The sequence below is a fragment of the Bombus vancouverensis genome, chromosome 4 (assembly GCF_051014615.1).
Source record: "Bombus vancouverensis nearcticus chromosome 4, iyBomVanc1_principal, whole genome shotgun sequence".
NCBI lineage: Eukaryota > Metazoa > Arthropoda > Insecta > Hymenoptera > Apidae > Bombus > Bombus vancouverensis.
The window spans coordinates 8954892-8979475 of NC_134914.1; the positions used below are offsets into that span (position 1 = coordinate 8954892).

Sequence of the window (24584 nt, forward strand, 5' to 3'; positions counted from 1 at the left end):
TGTACGGCATGCAAATAAAGACGATAACGTATGGTTACATTGACCTAATCAACGATGAATAAACCGACGAGGATCTCTTTTCATCCACGTACATATCATTCAGGGGAGGATAATTGGACGATAATTAAAAGCAAATAATGAGTTGTCCATCAGGGAAATTGGTTTTCGTTCGTGCAACCAGCTGTAGAAATTATTAAAATGGCCATTTCATTTGGCACGTGATGCGGCACGTTTCGTAGATATGGTAAAATTTTCCCTTCCTAATATCACCTAGTTTTTTTTTACGTCAATCGATCGACTTTTAACCGGTTTAATGAACGGTACTTTCCTATTTTACGTCAATTCTTCGTTATTTTTTAGTTCGCACGCGCCGTGCGTTGAATTATGTATGCGAGGAACAACAAATGTTTCGTTTGCATGATTTAAAAGTTTTCATTTCGTCTTACACTGGATAAGCTTCGATTAGTTTTCTGTATGCTTTTACGGTTATGGAATAGGAAAATGTCGATACGTTGGGTTGACATTTTTTTTATCTGCGGTTGACTCATAGATAGAGCCGACGATTTGAGTAGTCGACGATAGAATTATGTCATGATCAAACAGACGATACAAGACTTTAATATCAATGTGTGTGTATATGTATATATATATATGCTAGAGTAAACTAATGTTACAGCAAATATATAATGTACACATATCGAATATTTAGGAGTAATCGGAATTATTGCATAGTCACTGGATTTAAATAGGGAACTTTAGCGAGAAATGCTAACGTAAAGTCATTCGTTGTACTACTTTAACTGTAGTTTTGCTGTCTGTTTTCTTTAAACGTAGTGATCTTCGTCTGTCGTAGAAATTGGGTTACGTAAGTAAGTATATGTATGTACAAAGAGAACGGGAACGCGAAGTGATTAAAGGTACTTTGACACCTTATTTACCGGTACATGAGTCATCCTCGCTGCTCGTTTAATTGCTTATCTGGGATCGTACCTTACGTACCGACCTACGGAGCCGTGTAATTATGCGTTGCCTGACCGGAAACCGGCAGCAGTTTGTACTTAATCGAATTCCCTTGAGAAGCAAAAAAATTTTCTTTGTTTATGAAACCTTCTGAGCAATGTGTTCGCCAGACACGCGTTACACTTTCGATCTGTTCGCAGTTGTGGCTCATTACGTAGCTTATTCATGATCTTTGTCGTGTCTGACACAAGAACTTATCGTAAAATGATCTTTTATAATGAAATAACCATAATCTGCAATTTCGCAATGTTTATCTATTTTTGTGTCTATCGTCTTGAAGAATCTAAACTGTCTTTGGTAAATTCTCTGATCGCGGGCCACGTGAAACTATAACAAAATTCTGCGAACGACGCTGTTATTGCACTTTGTACAAAGAACATTTTTCTTTTTTTATAGTAAAGTTTTATATAGTACGAACTTTGTATAATTTGTCGTAAGTGTTCTAATACTTCCAATACAAAAGGGAGCATACGATCGGCTTTAAAAGTAGTCGATTTGACTAGTCAATTCTCTCATTTAATCTTAACAAATTACAATTCATATAGATACAATCATAATTCCTTACCATCGAGTAGCTAACTCTCCTAACTCTCGATCAAAGAAATCCAGCGAGTTATCAACAGTTAACATGTCTGTGTATGTGTCCTTCGAATTTAATGAAGAAAGAATAGGCTGAGAGACTGGAATCGTCGACCCTGATCTCCCTTTGGAGAAGTTTCGGCACTGTTAACACGTTTGAGTGCATTGTGTTCTTTATTGAGGTGTTTCAGAGTACACACACTGAGCGTACGTGAGTGGCTTTTGTGGCGGGCATCAACAAAGCTCCGCTTTATCAACGCTCGTTCTTTGAACTTCCGGCACGTCTTGGTATCCACGCGACATTTTTCTCACTCGACGCAACCCCTTCTTCTTTCTCTTCGATCACTCGTATTGTCTCTTAGTCAAAAGTCTCCTCGACGGTGAATCATTCATTTTAAAATAGCTTGTTGAAAACGTGGAAGACACCTCGCTGGGTTATTGTTACCAAACGGAAATCCGTGAATTATAGAGGATTTCTGATTAGTCAGTAGCTACGCTTGGTAGAGAAACCAATGGAGGAAATCGAATGTTTACATCGGATCGAAAATAAAATTGGGTCAGTCAGGTTATTTTAATCGTGTGGTGCAAGTACGATACGACGTAAAAGTGTTAGGATTAATATAAAACTATTCGCGACTTGCAGACTTAGAATTTATCGAAATAAAAGTATCTTAGATCTTTTGCGGAATAAATTACTGATTAATAATTACACTGCGAGTTTTTATGCAAATTTATACTCCTGCTATAAGCGCAATTAGAGAAGTGGAATCTAGGTAGAGATTAGTCCCACCTTCTGAATATTACAGCGAGTAAAAAATTATAGCAAGCGAATTGTCAAGATGATTTATTATCACACATGCGATACAGACACAACAGTTTTTTATACCGAGTGTTAAAAAATATTCCTGAACCAGATCTGGACTTTAAGTAGCGTTAAATTGTGTTCTACCGCAATACCACAAGGAAATATTTCCTAAAACGTATGATTGTTTTCATCATTATGGAATCACTATCGTATGTTTTTGTCGGAAGACTTTTGCGGAGTACTGTATACGAAGTCAAAAATAAAGTAACCGCGGGCGAAAGTAAAAATGCACGGAATGCTCAGCCCACGGGATGATTCGTGACGATAGTGCAGGGTGTAACGTGCACGCAGAAACTCCGGAGGATTAGATCATCGCGTGAATTTATCTAACAGGCTTTGGAAAATTGTTGCTCGAAGCGTTGCGAAACCGTTTAGCAGAATGACTGTTATCTGCTCCTTGGCGGCCACGGCTGTCTCTCTCTCTCTCTCTCTCTCTCTCTCTCTCTCTCTCTCTCGATCCGTTCCTTTTATTGCCTCGCAGGTTTCTAATACTCGTACCCAATAATTATAGATCTTATTTATAGCGTTAGAACGTTCCTTCGTAATTCTTTCAGATCGCAGATTACGTTTATTGCCTGCCTGCCTCCAAACTAAATCGAATCCTGCCCCTTTATGTACAGATATTCTCTGCTCTCCCTTTCTTCGTTATTTCTTATGGTTTTTCGAGCGTTAAATTTTACATTCACTCATGGCGATTATAAGATAACGAGATAAGAATTATATCCTCATTTTGATGATTATTGCCTAGGAATAACACAGGTTTGTGATAGACAAAGTGTTTCTAGTTTCTGTTTCATATCTTCGTAAACGTTTATGATTTATCGAATAAAAATATAATGAAGGCATGTAATACGATACAGGTCTGTAATAAATCAAAAACTCTAAGATCCTTAATAGATGCACCTTAGTAGGTTACCAACGGAACAATACATCACGATCTTAAGATACCTACAGTTAAAGAAGAAATATCCAAATTCAGTAATAGATATAACATAAGAATTAACAACCATTAAAATCCACTAGTTGCTCAATTATTTGACACGACGGATCAGATCCGCAGGTAAAAAGACATTACTCTCTAGATTTAAGCATTAGATTCAGCTAGAATTAAACATACGATAATCATTTATTATTATTCACGTTGTAGTATCACGCTAGAATAATTTACTCATAATTCTCAATGAAAATTGATTGTAAACTACTTCCAAATAAAAAAAAAAGAGAAAGGTCTGTAATAGATAATTTCTTCGTTATTTCCTGTATCTTCGTAAATTTGTACAATGTACTGGCTAGAAATAATATAGATTGAAAATACACCAATCTTTTTGACCTTCCTTTCACGTCTTCATAAATTTTGTTCTAAAAATCCATAATTAAAGATCGTTCCATTAATCGGTATTCTAATAATCGAAATTTTATTGTACGTAGAAGTCTGAACAAATTCATATCTGACATCTAGATCTTCGCGTATGTTCAAATTTGCACAAGCATTCGCAATCAGTTAATAACTATGAAGCAATTTGCACGAGAAATCCTTGCTTCAAATAGAGTGACGTGCCATTTCACAGAATCTAATTTGACAGATCGATGGCAAAACCGTCACTGCTGTGCACGGCGACCCTGTCTGATTCACGGTTGGAATATTCCAACGGGTTTCTCGAATCGTGACTTTAACATCGATGTTTGCGCGGGTTGGAAAGGTGGAGGCGGAGGTTAGCATCGCGATAGTCGGGGTGGATTTCCATGTATCGATCGCACCACAAACCATTCCTCTTCTCGTGGTAATCCGATGTTAAGCTTTTTATAGGCCGACGCTGGAATAATAGAGGAGGTTGTGGTGGTTTGTACACACGTCGCTTTTGGTACCGTCTTAGCACTGATGGTTCACTTTGCCACGTACACGGCTCCAACAACGTCTTTTGTGATGGAAGCTTCTGCGAAATCAAAGGGGAGGAGTTGAACGAACGAAGAAGGCGGTCGAATTATTTGGAACGTTAACGAGGAGGATGTTCCAGGCTTAATAGGGTTCGTTCGATTGACACGTTCATCTCACAGAGGTTGCTTGTGCGAGTAACTACGTTGTAGATATAAAAAGACGTGCAACTTTTTTCTTTCTTCGATATCTCTCACTGTTCTCTGTACAATATCTGTTTTCGAGATGATACACGAGAAAGAAAAGTTCGCATCTTTTCATCAGGGAAGCCAAGGTTCGATAACTTCAAACCACAAGAAAGCAAAAATCAGGCGCAATCTCCTACGGTTGTTTAGCTGCGGTTACACCGAAATTGTAGAAATCTTTGGAGTAGACGCAGACAGATTTCTATTCGGCAGAATTTTCTGACGAACAATGGACAGTTGACGTGTTCCAAGGAGGCGTCTCCAAGGACGAAGAGAGGGAGGGGGGCTGTATAAGGACCTTAAGTCACGCTCGGGTTCTCCCTGTAGGCCTCTAATTGCCGGTTCGTTCCGGAACGTAAGCCACATTTTTTCAACAGAGTTTTACTTGCATCTAGACTCCGCTGTTCCAGAACTCGTCATAATCGAGAAACGTAGCCAGTTTTCTTCGGGACCGTAGCCAGTTTCAGGTCATCTTTTTTGTCGTCATCCTTACCTATACCTTGTCGTTTACCTTTTATTATCTAACTGGATTCTCGTGCCTTGGAAAACATTTTTATCGAAATTTTTTGACCGTCACTAACAGAACAATCGACTCTCTAATTCATAGATCTAAATGCTATAATCTGTGGTTTAGATCGTTCAATTGAGAGAAAATTAATTTATTTTCTTTGAAATGGAAGAATATAGAAATAGAAAAGTAAGAAATAAAAAAGAAAAGAACTACTGAACTATTGACTAGGCTATACTTAAATCTTCTTCTTGAAATCCTCTGCTCTTTTGATCGTCCATCGAATCGTCAACAATAAAAGCTTCCGCGTACGATTAGCAATCAATAGATAGGAGTAGTGCAGCACTACTTCCATTCTTCACGTAGAAACGCTTTCCTTTTGTAGTTCCATCGATCCAATGGCTGTACATTGTATGCATATGTCGGCGGTCCCTATCGGTGCAGTTAGTAAATGTTGCATATTAGAGGCATAAATGGCAATGACACGGTTTGTTTCTTTCTGTGGCGATTCTATACGCGATTTCAAGAGGGAAAAGAGACATAGAAGACACGCAGAAGATATAGAGAGAAAGGGAAACGAGATCTTATACGGGTTCTCCGTATATTCCTCGCGAGGGGATATTACGATTTTCTTGTTGGTTTGCAGGTAAGTTATCCGACGGAGGGACCGGATAACTTTGGTGACGTTTTTAGCGTTGCAAATAAAACAGCAAACGTGTGTGCAGCGTGTTCAAACGAGAATCCTATTTTTAGTGGTCCCTGTTCCTTTGAAGGCCCCTTAACTTATTCCCTTGCAGCAGTTTCCGAGGATGTAATTGGCTGTGAATTCCAAGATCTTAGTTCCTTTGCTAAGAAATTAGTCTGTTGTTGAGTCTGTCGAGTCTGTTGTACTCCCTGTCTAGGTGTCTACGTGATTCGAAGAGAAAATTACGTATATTGTAATAAATGTCATGGTTAGCATAGTCATCAGTATCAGATATATAATATCAGTTATCGATAAATAGCATACAGTTAAATACCACGTCTATTTTGGGAGAATTTTACATTTCCCGAGATTAGAATATTTTAATATTTGAAGAAACATCGTCTGATCGTTGTATAAGTACTTCTTGCCTTTCTTATCGATACGACGTGTAAATTGATATGGAAAATGTACTTCGGTACCAGAGTTTGGAAAGTACTCGTGTTTTAAATTTTGTTATGTTGGCAAGTGAGTTATTGGTCTTTTTTATAAAACGAATAATATCGATAAATTCCATAAGATATATTTCTAAAATATACGTTTGTTTATCGAGTCGTTATGATTAAAATGAAAACAAACCTAAGATATAGAAGAAGGATAAGGGAATTAAAAAATTGGTATAATATTATGCGTCGGTTTATCAGTAATAAATTAATTATTCATCGACGAAGATACTAGCTTAGACATGTCTTTCGTGGTTAGTTCTTCGAACGTTCGAAATTCTCGCGGTCCCATAGGACTTGGGACATTTCCAAGTTCGTAAAATCTCTGAATTCGAGCAATGCGATGGAAAACTTAGGGCATGGAGGGTCGTAAAGCTCGAATGCTTCGAAGTCCTAGCGTTCTCGATGATCAAGTGGTGCTATCGAGTATAGAGTTCTGGAAATTCTGACTCTCGAAGACTCGTGTGACTTCTTCAAAAATCACGATTACAGATAAAAATATGGGGACAGAAGTGCGTCAATAGCAATCGTATTCCTAGTACGATATTCCAAATCGCTTCATACAAATATAAATTTTACGACGCAGCACGAAAATATTGCTATGATTGTTACATTTTGAGTACTCTTACAGGATCGTGAGTGTTCATGCAATTCCTTCGCGTTACTTTGCAAATTTTCTATATTCTTCCATCGTTTTGCTGTATTTAAATTTCTCGAAATGTATAAACACTTCTGATCTAAATATGATCTTCAGTAGCAACGAGCAATCACAAACAACTCGTACGAAAAAGCAAACTCTGTAACAAGTTCATGAAATATTAAAGTTCTCCTTCGTCGTAAATAAATTGTCTTGACTTATGAAAATTACTTAACTCGCGGGCAGACACGCGCCATAATTAAAGCTTAAATACCAATTAAGAATTTAAAATCGGCTGTTATTCCCCTGCAGTTTACGGTACTGAATCACAAAGAAAACACTTGGATAAAGATCTCACCCTAGCTTCCTATCGTTCCGTGTTTATCGTACCGCGATGATATTACGAATTACGATGGTGTCCGGAAGTGACTCGCGCAGACTGAACATGGCGTGTTTATTTCTCGATTCGTGTTTGCATGAGGCTGCTGCCTGTAGTCGTGTTTCTGTTGGTCTCCTTTTGTTCGTCGGGTCTCCACGCGTCGGGGGAGAGGAAACGAGGGTTCCGCCTGGTTTTCCAGCTTGCACGATTGTTAAAAACCAGACTCAGCGGAGCCGCTCGTTTATAATCTTCTGTAATTGCCATCCACGGCTTGCGTTTTGGAATACCGGGCTGAAAATAGATGAAGGATCGTGTGATGAAATAAATTTGCGCCTGGGCTGGTTATTTAATAGTAGAAATACCAGAGTTTCTTTTCTCAGCTATTTCTCTTAAGTATATTTTTGGTATTAGAAAGAAATCGTGCGATGAAACAAATGTGTGCTTAAGCACAATATTTATTTCTAGAGATACAAGAGTATCGTTTCTCTGATATTTCGCTTAACTATGCTTTTGTTCCAGACGACTAAATATCGTGGTTCAAGTTATACTATTATTACTATTATTTATTTTATTTCAAGTCGCATCGATTACTATAACCATTAGCGACTATTTTTATATTCGGTGGCTTATTAGATTTTATTCGATACTTTAGCTTCTTTACAAAAGTTGATAATCTTTTGTTGGAACGGAATCGATCTGAGGATGTCCTCAAGTCTATTGTCGACATAATGTAATTCACGTCGTAGCTAAATCGGTTTCGTAAATTCTTGTAAAAATGAGAAACAGTTAGAATTCTTGTGACTTGAAACAATGAGGTTGTAAGAGAGGAAGAAAGAGAGAGGAGAGACGGTAGATCGCGAGGATAAAGCGTTTCATCCGGTTAATCACGATCCAAGTTGTAAAATGGACGAACGAGGTCAATTCGAAGCTGGAAGTCAATTATTTCAATAAATCTGCCGAGTGCACGACGTTCATTGATTAGCTTGTCCCCGTTAGAAAGATGGTTGTGCATGACAGGGGGTAGCTAGTGAAATTAATGGCGTAAATCATCCCCTGGTGGCGTGCTTTTGCCTGTGTAGCTCATTGTATACGTCGTCGTCACCGCCTACCTATACCCTCGACGGATGTCTGCCTTTTTCTTGTCGTAACTTTCGCCATTTGCTTCTACTTTGCAGCCCACGTGGCGTTTATGGGGCGAGGAAAGGGGCGATGGCGTCATATACACGGTGTACCTGAAGAAGGTTCGATATCACAGGCCTACCAGGAGTCTCTCTGCATCGGTGAGTAATTTATATCGAATCTCTTCCAAACCTTCGAATACCTGAATTTCTTAGTTTCCAAATTTCCAAACCTCTGCATTTCTGATTATGAAATTCTTTAATTATACAATTTCCATACCTTTGACTACCTTCTCAGTCTCTGAATTTTCCGAAACTCTCAATTTCCGTACGTTTAAATTTTTTCATTAAAAATCTTGCCAGTATATAAATATTCAAAATCTGACAGATCTGCAAATTTGAAAAATGTTCAACCTCTGCAATTTTTAGGCGTTCCGACTTAACGATTTTGAAATACCCTTTCCACAGGATTCAGACGACGAGATTTCGCATTTAGAATGGGAGACGGTGAGAGTGCGTTTCCTGAAAGCCGGAACGGTGCAGCGGCTGGTAGAGAGTCTGGCGAACGACGACGGGGAACTCGAGTCGACATACATCAATGTCTTCTTGGCGACATATCGTGCATTCACTACGCCGCGAGAAGTGCTGGAGCTATTGTTGGCGAGGTACGACGCCCTCGACGAAGGATCCGGTGCCCTGACAGGTGAACAGCATCGAAAGACCCTAGTTCAGGCTCTTCACGTTTGGCTGGATGCCTATCCTGGTGACTGGAAGTCGCCGCCGAATCATCCATTGCTCAGTAGACTCCTGGACTTCACGCATCGACGACTTCCTGGCTCGGAACTCGAGCTCAAGGCAAGGCATCGCTTGCACAGGTTTCAGCGTGAAGATCAGATGGGTAAGGAAACTTTTATAACGCTATATCCTGCGTGATTAATTGATTAATCGTATACTATACGTAGTGGATTCTGTAGAACACCGGAAATTAAACATATAAATATTTATTTCTAGAGTTAGTTATATTGCAAGTAAATTATTGTTTTATAAATATTCATTGCTTAATTCTTCGGTCTGGAATGACAATTTAGTCGTGATAATTTAATACAGTAAGAAATTCCAGTCTTTACATATTATACTAACACACGTCAATCGATACATATTATCACACATCTCATTTTGTTCGTCGATTCTGTAACGCTACACGTCAACCGGAAGTTTATCACACCGCATATGACGTATTTAGTGTTATTTTAGATAAATACAGGAACTTACTACGTACAACTCATCCATTTGATTCACCGATTCAAAGAATACATATTTTCTATCTACGCAGAAAAATATTATCGTCCTAAATCATTATTTTCTTCTAGATTCTTGTATGGTGTACGATAATGGTCGACTACCACGTGGTTCCCCGGATCCGATCGTGGATCACTGGACGAATTACAGTTTTCCCGAAGTTCCACACCGGCATTTCGCCGAACAGTTAACCCGAATGGACGCCGAAGTGTTCAAAAAGCTCGTAGCCCATCAGTGCCTAGGTGCTGTCTGGTCCAGAAGAGATCGTTCGAGAAGTCACGACGCGGCCACGGTGTTGGCGACCGTGAATCAATTCAACGCTGTGTCGCTTCGAGTCATATCCACGATACTGATGGACCCGACGACGAAGCCTCAGGAACGAGCGAGAATCCTCGAGACGTGGATTGACATTGCTCAAGAACTACGCGTGTTGAAGAATTTTAGTAGCCTGAAGGCTATCGTGTCCGGTTTACAGAGTAATCCTGTGTATAGGTTGGAGAAATGTTGGCAGTCTATGCCCAGAGAGAAGCACGAGCTGTTCAGGGAACTGGAGAGAATCTTCTCAGAAGAGAATAACGCGTGGACGCAGCGAGAGCTTTTAATCAAGGAAGGTACCGCAAAGTTTGCTGACACTGCCGGCAGGAGCGATAGGCACTTGCAAAAGTTATTTCAGAAGCAGAATACTCACGCGGGAGTAAGTATAATTTCTAATTTACACATGTGCGTAAGTATTTTGGACACTTGGTGCAGTTTGATCAAAATTCGATTCAATTCCTCTATTATCCCAACATTGAACAACGCGTAAAGTCACTTAATTCAGGCGTCTCTTACTGTTTTGTTGTACTGTTATTAATTAATATCGAGTATTGTTCTTATCTATATCCACTGATTGTACTTATATGATCGTCTGAGATAAAATCAGATGCCACGATTAGATTAAGGAGCTTCATTTATACTATTTTATATATTTACAATAATTTGAAAGTGTACCAAATACTTATGTATTCCTTGATTCATTGATTGCAATGTTGGATACAACGACTAACGAACTTTCTCTGTTTAGAATATCAGCTATGGCACGATACCGTACCTAGGAACTTTCCTAACGGATCTCACTATGATAGACACCGCGATACCAGATACGATAGCGGAAGGATTAATCAACTTTGATAAAAGACGGAAGGAGTTCGAGGTCCTCGCTAGGATAAGATTGCTCCAAGGTGCAGCGAACGCGTACAATTTCAGCACGGATCCATTGTTCGATCGTTGGTTTCATTCCGTGGTGGTGCTTGATGATCGGGAAGCATACAAACTGAGCTGTCAGATCGAGCCGCCGCCCCCTGGAAACACTCTGAATAATCGTGGCAAGAAGAAGCAGGTCAGCATGCTCTCCCTGATCTCGTTAATACGAACCCGTTCCCGATCACCTGTTCCTCGCGAGAAGCCTGAGCCCAGACTTATCTTGCAGAGTCATCAGGGTCATCGCAAAAACGACTCGATAGCCTCTACGTCGAGTTCGAGTAGCTCCCAGTTTTATTGCGACCTAGATTCTCTGCCGAGCTCGCCGCACAACTCTCTCGATCGACGCACCTCGCCGTCCCAGATGTCTAGTTCTTCCTCCAGCTCGTCTTTGCCATCATTGGACGTGTCCCTAAGCTCCGGCGGAGGAAGCGGAGCGACGAATCAGCACAACCGACTAGCACCGCCGACTCCCATCACCGCCAATGGAAACAGCACCAATGTCATTGGCCTGTCCAGTCCCAGTCATTCGCACAAGAGCTCACCAGATTTTTACATAATTAAAGTCACCATGGAGACCGATAACGTTGAGACTGAGGGCGTGGTGCTGTACAAGTCTATCATGCTCTCGAACAACGAAAGGACCCCGCAAGTGATACGAAACGCGATGCTTAAGTTAGGAATAGAGGGCAGCTCCGACCAGTATACGCTAGCCCAGGTTCTTCCTGATCGTGAGATGGTTCTGCCAAACTCAGCGAACGTTTATTACGCCGTAAATACCGCGCACAATCTGAACTTCATTCTACGACCTAGAAGAGAGCCTAACGATAGCGTCACAGAAAGTCCTAAGAGCAAGACGAGTCACAAGCGGTAGTGTTGAATGTCGAGAGAATAGGCTACTTCGTAATTAATATTTTGCTATGTTGCGTCGGATGGAATATTGAGAGCGATAATCATGTCAACCGAAATATTTAGGAAAAATTTATTTATTCTTCGTGCGCCCTTTCATAAGGAGCATTTTGAAGAACGTTCTAGTTGAGAATCCGAAAGAATCTCATTAGGTTTGCGATGGTGCGTTCACATCATCTCTTCTTTCACATTTTACCCATGACAGTACCAATGTTTGATATGTCGCGAAATTTTTTTATAGTGATAATCGTGAACGACGCGTTGACAGTGACATATTACATTTGGACATCATACGACGTTCAGTGTCTTTAGTATCAATTTTTGTTTCTTTCATCGTCACTCGCTCATCGCATAATTGTGTTAACACGACATTACCCGCCTACACGGTACTCGAATATAACATTAGCGTCATTTGTGCGGATCGCGGACTAATGTAGTTTTAGATTATATTTAGTGTAAGTCATTTAGGTCTCTTATCGACGCACACGCGAAACGAACAAAGACAAACGATGTAGTAGGTAGCTTGCGAGGTGCGCGAATGTAGCAGTTGTGTGTAGTCATGTGTAATTTATACAAGAAATCCTTGCGGATTGTAAGAGATTACGGCGATGAAGATTGTGACGGGCAAATAATGAGTATTCGCGAGAGAAACATTGTGATTTTGTACATAACTTTAGTGTCGTAGTGTGGCTTCGAGCGTAGTCGATCGGCCGCGAGAATCAAGTGGACCCAATGAAACAATTGTCAATTACTTTTTTCCGCGTTGCAATTGAGAGAAAAAAAAAGTAGAAAAAAAGAACGAGGTCCAAAATTGTTCAAACAGCCATTCGTCCATTCCGTGATTCATTTTTCTTGTCCCGCATCTATGACAGCGATGCGAGGAACAGAGAGATTCGATTCTGTGATATTGGAATTTCTCATTTCGGCTTTGAATTTAATCGCGAAATGAAAAGAAAGAAAAACCGAAATCGAGTATATGCATACGTTTGATGCGAGTGAATATCAAATACTCGTTCCGATATCGAAGCTAAAAAACACATTAGAACGTGTGTGAACGTACGTTGATATATTTTTACAAAGACCTGCATGCATTTCGTATTAGGGCAAGTGAGAAGCATAGAAAAAAAAAACAATCGCAAGATCCAAGCACGTTGGATTCGTGAAATACTACGCCGACGTGTCTGGATCCTTGATGTATCGTTTAGCTTAGGCAATTTTGTACTTACTTCTTATCGACCTTAATTTTCCAAGAAACGTCTTTAACTAGCTGTATCTGTTCGTGTACGCGTCAATTATTTACTGAAATTCGCGGAAGTTATATGTAATACGAGTCGATAAAGGCGAGAATAGATGGACCTACAATTTTACTAAGCTTTTTCATCCTAGGTGTAGTATTCTTTATCCAATTCTCTTCCTTATTATTTATTTTTAACCATTCTAATTTCTTATTTTATTATCCTACAGAAACGAGAATAGATGGATCTACAGTTTTACTCATCCCTTTAACCCTAGGTATAACACTCTTTATCCTAATTCTATTTTATATTATTTATCTTTGATCCCTATCTTCAACGAACCATTTCATTCAAATTTCTTCTTTTATTATCCTATAGAAGTTCCTAGTAAATCCATATCTGTTCCTCGTGTCATCGATGCTTATCCAGATTGCGTTTATCCAGTCGAGAACTAACTTTTACGACCGTTTATTTCGAACATGTAGAGAGGATGGTCAGATCGTTACCGTACGAGACCGTGGAAAACCACGTCGTGTGGCCTCGTTGATGACTTCCGGTATGCCAACACATCCGGCACGCGAACCTGTTGATCACCTACCGCGAGGGTGCAAGTACCCCGATACTGCGGTAAAACGTGCAGGTAGGTGTTCCCCGGTCGCATTTAACAAAGGAAACAAACGGCAGGGGGTGGAATCGATGCTAATGGTTTCGACAAACGGCATACGATCATTTAACGAAACAGGAAGGGCGATCTATATCCCTCGTTTCTGTCCTCCCCGGTACGATCGATGCGATAAGGGTGAGCTTCCTCGAGCTGTTAGACACGCGTACCTAATATCGCGCTTCGAGTCTGCCGAACTGGTTCAAGGTCACCGGTTTACGTCAGAAATGCCGAACCAGAGGAATTCGAACGTGCATGCCGATAAAGTTCTTAATTGATCCTTAGTATCAGTTTCTTGCCACGTATGCCGTGTTGTGGTTAATACGATTATGAGCGAACCACTTGGAACGTCATGGGGAAAGGGATGGGGGTTCGCATGTAGCCTATGTAAATCAGAAATTTATGGTTGAAGGGTTTGTACTTAGAGATTTTGTGACGTTGAGAGCTCTCTTTATCGGAGATTCTTTTTCTTCAGCTGACGATTGTTGGAAATAATAGAAACGCTAGTTTATAAATAATTATATATTTTGGAAATAATCGAATCATCGATAGGTATAATTAAAAAAATTTTTTTGGAATTAATGTACCATATCGTAATATTATTTTGTCTTTCAAAGTTGTAGTTACGACTCTGTTTCAATAACTTTGAATTTATGGAAGTTACAGTATTATTACGAGTCACGCGTGACTTTATGCATTTGATATGCAAGAAAGTGCATTTTTTGTTGAGTATCAAGAATGGTATTTCGATCACGAAAGTATTGTTTACTTGTGTGCTTTCTTGTTTTCCGTATCGCGTCATAGCTTTAATTTAGAGAGTTAATGCTGGCATCGCGTGTCTAGCTGTGATCGACAGCTGCTACTGCGTCGCTGAATTAACAGTGACTGCGTACAAATGGGCATTCCGGTTGGGAATCCATTAAACAAAGATATATTTCTGTTCATAGGAACAAAGATATATTTCTGCTGGTAGATACAAAGATGCATTTCTGCTTCGTTTCCTCCTTTGTTTTTCTTTCAGGCGTTTTAAATCACGAATAGACATTTTGTTTCCTATTTATGTGGAAAAAATGTAAAAGAATTCTTTCTGTCCTATCGTGATATCCGTATGACACTGTTTAAATAAGGCTAATTAATTGACTCCTTTCGTTTTTATTATTTCGAGTCTATGTTAAAATTAAACATGTACATTATTATAGTTAGTCAATTATATCTACATATATGCTATGGTAGCTCTAAAAAGTTCCTAGCCAAAGGTCATACTTCTATTTCGATTTAATTCATATATTAACAAAATTCTCTTTATAAGAAGTTTAACAACATAGTATGTACCATAATTTTATTTACTTTAACGAATACATATTACGTTAACGTAATAGACGTCTTCTTCCGGGAATATTCTAAGACTATACTACAGCCAGAAACTTTCCAACAGCCATTACATCACGTGTATAAAATTCCTAAAGTGCACGTGCACCCGTACTCTCCCTAGACGTCCCCTTGAAGAGAACCAAACTACCGTCGTATAACATCCAACATATACGTATTTACACGAAGCCAAGGAGAAAATTTTGCAACAGAAAGTGCTCTTGTAATATGTGAAATGCTCCCGGTACGAATCCACTTTACACATCCATGTCGCTTGAAATGTTCGTGACACCCTGTCGGCTGCGCTGGTGGCGAACGGCGGAGCTTGCGCCCTGGCGAATCATTACGTTCCCTTGGTAGCCTCTAGACGGCAGTGGTGTGTCGGGTTAACATTGTACCCCTGGCCCCTCCGAGGCCACCCCCAGCCACCGATTGAACCGGTGAACCGGAGTCGAAGCAACCCCCAGCTAAGCCCTCGAGAGGCAGTCGTGAGCTTGGTGCCGAGCTGGGGCGATGCTCGTCGCTCGCGTGTGCTTCGCGATTGCACCGAGTGCTCGCCATTCCGTGTCGTTACGCGCGTCGTTCGTCCCGTATCGACATCGTCGCGGTCGATCGTCATCGTCGCCGCCCTCGACCTCATCTTCGTATCCATCCTGCTCGTCGTCGTTGTCACGGTTCACGTCGTTGTTCCCGAGGCTGCTGCCGCAACGAGGTCCGACGGTGCAACGACCGTGCGACCATCGGACAGCCGCACGTGAGCACGGCCCTGGATTCAACGCGAGATGAGAAGAAACGTGAGTCTCGAGAATCGACCCCGTGAGCACGTTCCCTTGGAACCCACAAATTCAAGGACAGGAAGCTGCTTCTCGCGAAGCGCGCCCCGCCGTGGCGCGAGATGGCAGAGGTCCCCGCGAAATTCCCATTCGAACGTCTTCGTCCCTTCTATGAAGGTTTATGTCAGGATAGTGGTTGAAGTTCGATTTCCGTCGGTGGATCGTAAAGATTCTTGTCGAAACTGCAAGCACTCTGAGATACGTTCCGTTTAAGGTTCTTTGGTCTGTAACAATATACTGGTTCTCGAGTCTGAGTCCTCTAAGTGTTACATGCATAAATTGGTCTCGTATAAGTATACGTATAATCCTGTTATCTTTGATCCGGAGGATGAGTATTTTGAAGTAAGTTAAGTTTTGAAAATTTCTTTCTTGATACGGGTTGAGTTTACCTGAATTAGAGATTCTCGAAGGATCCTGTATAATTACGTACATGTAATTTCCCATTATGTTGGACTTGAAGGATGCGCGTTCCGGAGTAAGTTGGTAGGTTCTGAAGATTTTTCTGTTAGTCGGCATTGAATATTCAGTTTGCTAGATTCCATAATTACTAGATTACATAGTTTTGTACGAGTCTGTAGAAATGTTTCTTTACTCTTTGAAAATTTTCAAGTAATTTTTCCATCAGCTGTTCCATTCTTCGCACCAAGTTTCAAACTTTTCATTCATTAGAACGTTCGAACTGTATTTTTGTACACCTGTATCCCTTATAAAGACGTTTCTTCTTTAAGAATACTAGTTTTAAGCACCTTGATCAATCGACGAGCCCTAATCATTATCGTCGAAGTTCAACCGCAAGCTTAAAAATTCCATTTTGCAAGCAACGTTTGCCTGAAAGCACACGCTATGCAAAAACTTGCATCACGCTGCAGGGTGAGATCGATAAGCTGACTGCTCCTTTGAAAATATTTAATATATAATGCAGTCACGGTGTTTTTGTTCACGTTTCACATATAAATCTACAAATGTTCGGCAAAAATTACGGTTGCAACCAACCCGTGTAATTCTAGAAGGGAAAAAATGGGGTGGAAGGAAGCCGCGTTTATCGGCGCGATTCCTTTGCTAGGGAAAAAAGAAAGATTCCACTTGTAACGATCACGTGCGTTCCATCGAGCACAGATTCCACTTGGCTGCACGCCTGATTCCGTAAAATCGGCACGAGACCAGTTTCAACCCTTAAAAAACCACTCTGATGGTTCTTGCGACACGTAACATTGCTATCTCCAGCGAAATCTTCGCATTTTGCTATCCTTATCCTGCGTGTTTCTTTGAGGCCGCAGTTTATCTTCGTTTAGGCTGCTTCCGTCTGGCCACGAGAAACTCTAAAGTCAAGTGGCAGATATTCTCTCGTTCTCAGCCATTTCTCGTTTTCACCGGATTTTCCACATTTTACGTGTTCGTCACGTACTATCTCCATAACTTCCACTTGTTTCCCGCTTACACTTTTATATCTCTCTTCTCGTCACTCGCCTCTGTGTCCTTTATATTTTGTTCTTTTCTACGGACACGCTTCAGGTCCGGTTTTGGCCCCGTTTTTGGTTTTATCTTCGGGGATGTTTCGCTTTTGACCGTGGTTGATGGCATGTCTGGCGGTTATATGGTTTGCTTCGTGTAATTTGTAATATGCAAGAGAAATTTTAAAACGACATGTCCTGTATCTGGAAATCTTTATTTCTATTAGATTGCTGGAAAGGTTTTCGATAACCTTTCTGTAAGTAAGTTCTGTTTCGTATTTGGCTGTAATAAAACAAATATCGTTTTAATATATATATGAGATATATAAACATAAAATAATTTCATTTAAATCGTCAGAAGTGTTTCTATCGGTTTCCATTCTCGTTTCTATAGATCCGAAGAAAACAACAGGGTTATCATTATTATTTCACTTAAAGTTCTCTTATATTCTGTAACTTATGAACAAGAATATATCTTGGAAACTGTCTCCGTCAGCCTTTGTTTCCATCAATTTTCCATCCGTATCACTGTCCCGGTTTTATCACTGTCTCCTATCGTTCTTCTCTTCCCCTGTCCTGCTGACGCGTTTCCAACGCGTACAGCAAACATTCCTTTGCTTTTATTATTAGCCATCAACGCCTCCACCTCCACTAGCAACCGCTTTGCACGCCCCCGTTTCTCTGGTCTCCTACCCACGGACTCGCATCCCGTATCGCATTCCTCTCGATGTGGTATAGCGCGATCGATCTATCGCGTTCGAACGACCTCGCGTTACACTTGTGCAGGACGACTCGTCGAATTTCAATTTTGACCCTTCAGGTGCAACGCACGTTTCGATGTTCTCTTTCCATATGGCGGTGCACACTGCTTAGAGAGAAGGACATAGTTATAAAATAGTATAACACGGATTTCTTTGTAGTCTTGCATAGATGTGGATATTTTACAAGAGCTGACATTACATATATATATATTTGTTATATTTAAGTACACTTTTTATAATCAAAATTTAAATATATATATATACATATGGAAAAAGTTTTCTGAAAGATAACAAAATTTTGAGAAGATGAGGTAAAGAGTAGATAATGCAATAGAAAGTTGACTTTTTTTCAAACCTTAGAATCTCTGGGACACATTGGTAGAAATAGAATATCGCATAAAATATTCCGCCTTATTACACTAATTACGAACGCTAAGTGACTTGATGATTCCGAATGGAATTCCACGGCTGTGGAGTACTAATACAGAAAGATACGTATCATACAACATTTTCTACGATGTACCAGCTCCTACCGCTATCTGCAAGAGTACAATTCATACAGAATCACCAAACAGGCTACCGTTCATTGCAAAATGAACCTAGACTGAATTTTCCAAAGCGAGGATTTTGAAGAAGACCTCGAACACACGCCGCTGTGTTAATTAAGGCCAGTTGTCGAGTTTCTCCTCGTTTGACAGATCTGTCAATGAAGGTTTTTCGTTTGGCCGTTGTATATTTGCTCGCGATTATCCGCCTGTCCCTGGGACATATCGGCTATGCTGTCGATTCGATGGTAGTTCCAGCTGCGAGATATTACTCGAACGTCTGCGTCTGATGGGAAATGGGCGAGTTAATCGAACTTTCTGTTCGATGGCTAGCAATAGGGTTGGGGTAGGTTTTTGTACATAGATTCAGTGGAAAACTGTTTCTTCTTTTTCTTCCTGGTAATCCGTTGAAGTGGATCGTAGGATGGAATGTTGAAAGAATAACGAAAAAGCTTAGGCGAGAGAAGTAGCGGTTTATGGAAAATTCCAGACAGTTACCCTTTCCTTTCTTCGAGCTTCGAAATAGACGTTCCTTACGTAACGAGAATTTTTTTTTTTTAAGTATTCTGATCTTTCACTCGTTCTTTCTTAGAATCTCGTCCAAAGGTCGATCTTTTATATTTTGCTTTATCCAAGCGGAGAGAGATGCTTTTTATATGAGAAATGATTTTCAACATCTGTCACTGTGTTGCTCATCTATTTTTGACTAGTAATTCACTGCATAAGATTCGACGATAAAGCTGAATGTAAAGGACTAGGAAAGTTCAACCAATTTGGAATCGAATTAGAAATAATTTATTAACTCGTTTCGAATCTTCTAGTTATTCTTTCTTAATTAGAATCTGATTCTAAGAGACAACAAGTAATTCGGTATTTTCACACAAAGCGGAATTTTTTACAAACTGTATTAACGGCGAGGACGACAATGGCAAACAGGAAATTTAGCACGAGAAAGCAGGGCCGCGAAGAAAGCTTACATAACGAAGCAACTTCTAATTGCTGGAAACTCGATTGATAAGTTCGTCGAGCAGCAGCAACTCTGGCGAAACATCGACTGTCACGGTGAATTAATTTTCTGCCAACTTGAGCCATCAAGTTACAACAACCTCTACAACGATCTTATCATCGTACTATTAACAATCGTCAGTGACTTTTTCATCAACTTTTCGGCAAACTAATTTTATCTTAATCGTATATATAACGCATTTAGCTATATTATTACATACATATATTAAAAGCCAATAATTTTAACGTTAATAAATAGTTCATTTCTAGAATCAATTTCTTTGTAGATTCGAGATATGTCAATCTTCTAAGAAACCAGCGATTTAGGAATCTAACTGATACCCGTAATTCCGATGATTCTTTAATATCCTAACGCTGTTTAAAGCAATAAACTCGTAGTTTAAGTACACAGCGGGTGTTCCCAAGCAGTTTCTTCATTTATCAAACGGGGATCAATTTCGAATTATTCATTCGTGGACGGGGGTACATGTAAATAGGACGATTCACGGCTGATTTCCATTGCAAATCAGGCTCTCAGCCGGAAAACAGGATTTTCGGAGTTCGTTTTGGACCCTCGATGAGAATTCCCAATACCGTCGATGCTCGTCCCGCGATTTTCTTCTTCCTCTTTCCCCTTCCTCTTCGTCGTTCGCCTTGATCCTTTCGCGGCCGACCGATAAAAATTACTCGAAATTACTTTGGACGTTGATCGCGTCGCGATTACGTATTCATGACAGCCACCGCACCACCAGTTATCTTTGCAGACGTTTTACGACATCGCGTAACCTCTCAAGCTCGATATATCTATATATACAACGTCGTGTTCATAAATTCTTCACGCCGGCGATGTACTAATAACAATTTCGAAGATAATGAGAAAGGTAAAATTATTTACGTGGAAGATTAGTCTACTACGCTTTTGTGGTTCTTTGATGATACCGTCGTACGAAGGCCGCAGGCGAAGAATATGAGAAGTTACATTTTTCGCCTTTTACAGAACGATTTTATGACTCGACTATGTTGTCGATCCGTTCTATATCCAAATCGTCTTTCTATTTGATTTTGGAATTAAATACGTATATATTCTCGGAATATTCGTACATTGGAATTTTTCGATGAAAGAACAAACATTTTGAATTGTTTAATTCATTAGGAAAGAACAGTAAAACGTTACATCCATCGTTCATTAAACAGATCTTACGCAGAAGCAATGTTTTTTGATGCTTTTTTAAAGAAATTACGAACGAATTTATTATAAAACCTAATATAATACTGACGATAGATTATGGTGATAGATTGTGATAGTGATTCATGGACGATATCTAGATTTTCATTTGGTCTTTCTGAATGACAGAAGTCCGAATGATATACCGTGGGAATGATAAAATGGCTTGCGACGATGCTGACGCTGAGGAATTTATGGTTGACTAACTTTTTAGTACGATAAATGAAAGTTAAACTATGTACAGCGTATCATGTTTCATTCAACTCTTCTGTGTTCTGTGCATCATTTTCGACGTAATTCTATTTTTCTATTGTTATGGGATTTCTTAAGATTAAGGAAACATGAAATTAAAAAATAAATCAATATGGTGATACATTTTATGCAATAAAAATTATTAATCTCTTAAAAAAAAAAGCATGTTCAAACGTATCTAGTGAAACATAGAAAATATGCCAACACAGCTAATCTACATATTCTCGACGCGAAGCAGTAGTATTTTCATGCTTTTCCTGTTCGTAGAATCGAGTTATATTGGAGTTCATTCTTCGTTACCAATTCAGTCTTTTTCAAATCGATCGTAATACGTTGTCATAACTCCTCGACGAACAAAGTCGATTTTCTCATTCTTCCATTACGATCACGTTCGAGGATCGTTTCGTTTGAAACTTTTCTCTTCCCGGCGAATCAAGGCTATTCAATTTGATAAAAATTCTTGCCGAAAACCCTGAAACGTTGTAGCGACGTTGCACAATGCGAGGGAAAGCTTTGCATTTTAAAAAGTACGCGTAGAAGAATCGATTAATCGAACGTGCTTGTCGAAAGCACTTAGCGTTCGACGTTTCGCCGATTTATCTCCGTTTCGTGCAATCGATCACGTTGAGAAAAAAGGGCGAAACGAATGGCCAGAGTGCGTATTAATTTTGAAGCTGCGATTGGAACTTTTTGCGCTTCAAAATTGCGTTAATCTTTTCACAACGTCATGTAACTTGAAAATGAGAAATTGCGATTAATTATAATTTTTAGTCTCGTAAACAAAGAAAACTTCGATTGCGCAGGGTTAAAGGGATCTTCCGATTCTCTACGCTTATTCGAAGAAAGTTCCAATGTTAACTCGTACAAGGTTGCTGCTATCTTTTTTTCTTTCTCCATCCTTTCTCAAACGGCGCGAGTTAATTCGAACAAGTTGCTTGGATCAAGGATTCGTTCTTCTTCGGGGCACCTTTTCAGACTCTTGAAGCTCCTTTGAGCTTTGCGTTCACTTAATTCGTGGAAGTTGGTTTGTTTTTTTTCAGGACTAATTAATCGTGATGTTAGCTTTTAACGGCTCGTTTTATATCGATAATTTCGAAGAAGGTTGAGCAACTTTCTTCAACAGTATCGCACAATTAGATTAACTTGCAGAATTTTTCATTGATAGTCGTGAAAAACGTAATTTCCATCGATAGATATTGATTACTATAGATTGATATAGATGGATAAATTAATTGTACAATTAAAGATCGAATAATGAAGTGGAATTTTATAAAGTTGTCGGTGTTAAAAATTTGACACGAACATATACGCCAACTATACGCGACCGGTGATGTGTATATTCAAATCAAGAGGCTCCTCGATTTGAAACGTTATCGCTTACGAAATCTTTCTCCCGAAGTAAATTAGGTTAGAGGTGTTTGCATGCTCGTGTAACCGCGTGTTCACGATATTTCAGGGCTTAATTGGTGTCACCGTAGGCAAGCAGCCTACCGACGCTGAATCGTTCTGTTTTTCTTTCGCCGAGGACGAGGGTGCTTCCAGCGTGCTCTGTTCTTTTCTTCTCGAATCCTACACACGTGTAGTTAACGAACTTGTGCCCCCATACTAATTCGAACACGTTTTCTCAACGTGTTCGATCGTGTTCCCCATTAATTTGTCGGATGATCCAATGCCAGCGAAGATATTCCTCCAACGAATTATTTGTCCACATTACTCTGTGTTTTTGTTTTATTTCGTAAATGAATTCATAACATTACTGCGATACTCGCAAAGGATAGTTTCGAGTTTCAAGGATTAATACCAGAGCCATCGACGATTGAAGTATAAAACTTGTATAGGAATTAGAAATAACAGAAAGTAACAAGTTTTCGGTAAGCCTCTAGCTTACTGAATTTTTGTCTGTTAAAAAAGTATTGCAAGGGCTGAAACAAGTGACAATCAAAGTGTTACGTCTGGTCCCCGTTAAGGTCTAATAATTCTTGTTCGATCCATGCCGACATTTCTGCACAAACCACTTAGAATTACGCGATTTAAAAGTTACGCACCGATTCATGTAAATTCTTTATATAGTCACTTTACTGCAGTTTTCTTTTAAATATTTTATCACCGACACCATTTTTTTCTTCGTAGTACTTAGTTACGATGTTTTATATCGTGTAAGTTTCGATATAAAATTGGACAATTCACACATTTCTCGTGTTTCCAATTCGTTCTTCGCAAAACGATATCGAGTACACGGATTGTTATTGAAATAAAGATCGAGCAATTTCAATTTCACACGAATTTAAGGTGTCATTTTTGGGTCACCAAGTATCGAAACTGGGTGTCACTGATTTTTTGGATGACGTGGCGTTCAGCGTGTGAAGGATGGTCGATCGGTGTCACGGTACACGGGTTTCTAGTTCGCTAGTTAAGATAAATTCTATTTCTCCTTTCTCCCACAGCGAATATTATTCAGGCTATCATCTGATTATTATTATTTATTTTATTTATTTATTCTTAGTCCGTGCCTTTCGGCTTTAGACGACTTCGGATTACATCTCTTATAATACCTTTACTTATATCTAACGTTTATCCTTTTTTGGCTTTTGCTTCCTTGCTGTGCTCCCTCCCTGTCGCCATCTGATTATTCTTCAGTTTGAAAATTATAGGAAACAGTACCAGGACCAAATTTCAACAAGGGAGGATACATCTCAAGAAAACAGTTTCTGGTTTAAATTATCGAGAAAAATTTGGACGATGTCCTTTGGAAAATTAGGGAGAAAAAAAGGATAATTATTTGTCGGGCCGATTACTTTACTCGATGCCATTAGTTTTTTCCTCGACGACTCGAAATAGTTAAAAGACGGTGGCATCAGGCGATGACCGAGACTTTCAACGTGATTCGATTCGCTGTGAAGTGGACTAATTGCTAGCTTCGTAGACTCGGTTCTTCGCTTTCCAACGAAAGATTTGCAATCGAGGCAAATCGAGTCTGTTTTCTTTTCTTAATTGGAAACCGGCGACGTCGCCTGTTTGATTAGAACCCGTAATCGGTTAAATCTCTCGCCAGACGCTTGTAAAGTCTTCAAAGAACGTTCGTGTAAATTTATTACGGGCTTCTCAGTTGCTAACTTATAAGAAGATGAACTTTTGCTTGCCATTTATGTATATTTAATACTAGAATAACCAGCTCCTCGCGTGTATATAAATGCAGTGTACATGAATATTTATAATTAGAGGATGATAAAAATCTTGTTTCCATTTCAATAAAAGTGTCTTCGTTTAAATTTGTCAAAAACTTCCACATGTTTTTGCTAATTGTAAAAAGAAACTGAAATCCATCATTTTCATTAACACAATAAGAAATGTAGTTCTTTAAAAAGTAATAGAAAGGGAAAGTACAATTATTT

At 39.5% G+C, this 24584-nt stretch overlaps 2 protein-coding genes across 11 annotated transcripts in view; both read left to right on the plus strand.

Moving 5' to 3' along the window:
- Rgl (Ral guanine nucleotide dissociation stimulator-like) overlaps positions 1-13223 on the plus strand; it is a 44085-nt gene extending 30862 nt beyond the window's left edge. For 5 of the 6 annotated variants that reach the window (XM_033334407.2, XM_033334409.2, XM_033334405.2 and 2 more), the window contains 5 exons: positions 8467-8571; positions 8878-9307; positions 9780-10402; positions 10772-11086; positions 11177-13223. In XM_033334407.2, coding sequence (XP_033190298.1) covers positions 8467-8571; positions 8878-9307; positions 9780-10402; positions 10772-11086; positions 11177-11821 — 2118 coding nt within the window. In that variant the 3' untranslated portion in view covers positions 11822-13223. Of the gene's footprint in view, positions 1-8466; positions 8572-8877; positions 9308-9779; positions 10403-10771; positions 11087-11163 lie in introns of all 6 variants that reach the window. The other variant, XM_076617717.1, reaches the window with a different exon arrangement.
- Positions 13224-15327: 2104 nt separating this feature from the next.
- Positions 15328-24584, plus strand: part of dysc (whirlin protein dyschronic) — a 109895-nt gene continuing 100638 nt past the window's right edge. For 2 of the 5 annotated variants that reach the window (XM_033334199.2, XM_033334202.2), the window contains exon 1: positions 15328-15914. The gene's annotated coding sequence lies outside the window, so the exon portion shown is untranslated. The remainder of the gene's footprint in view (positions 15915-24584) is intronic. The other 3 variants (XM_076617679.1, XM_076617680.1, XM_076617681.1) reach the window with 3 other exon arrangements.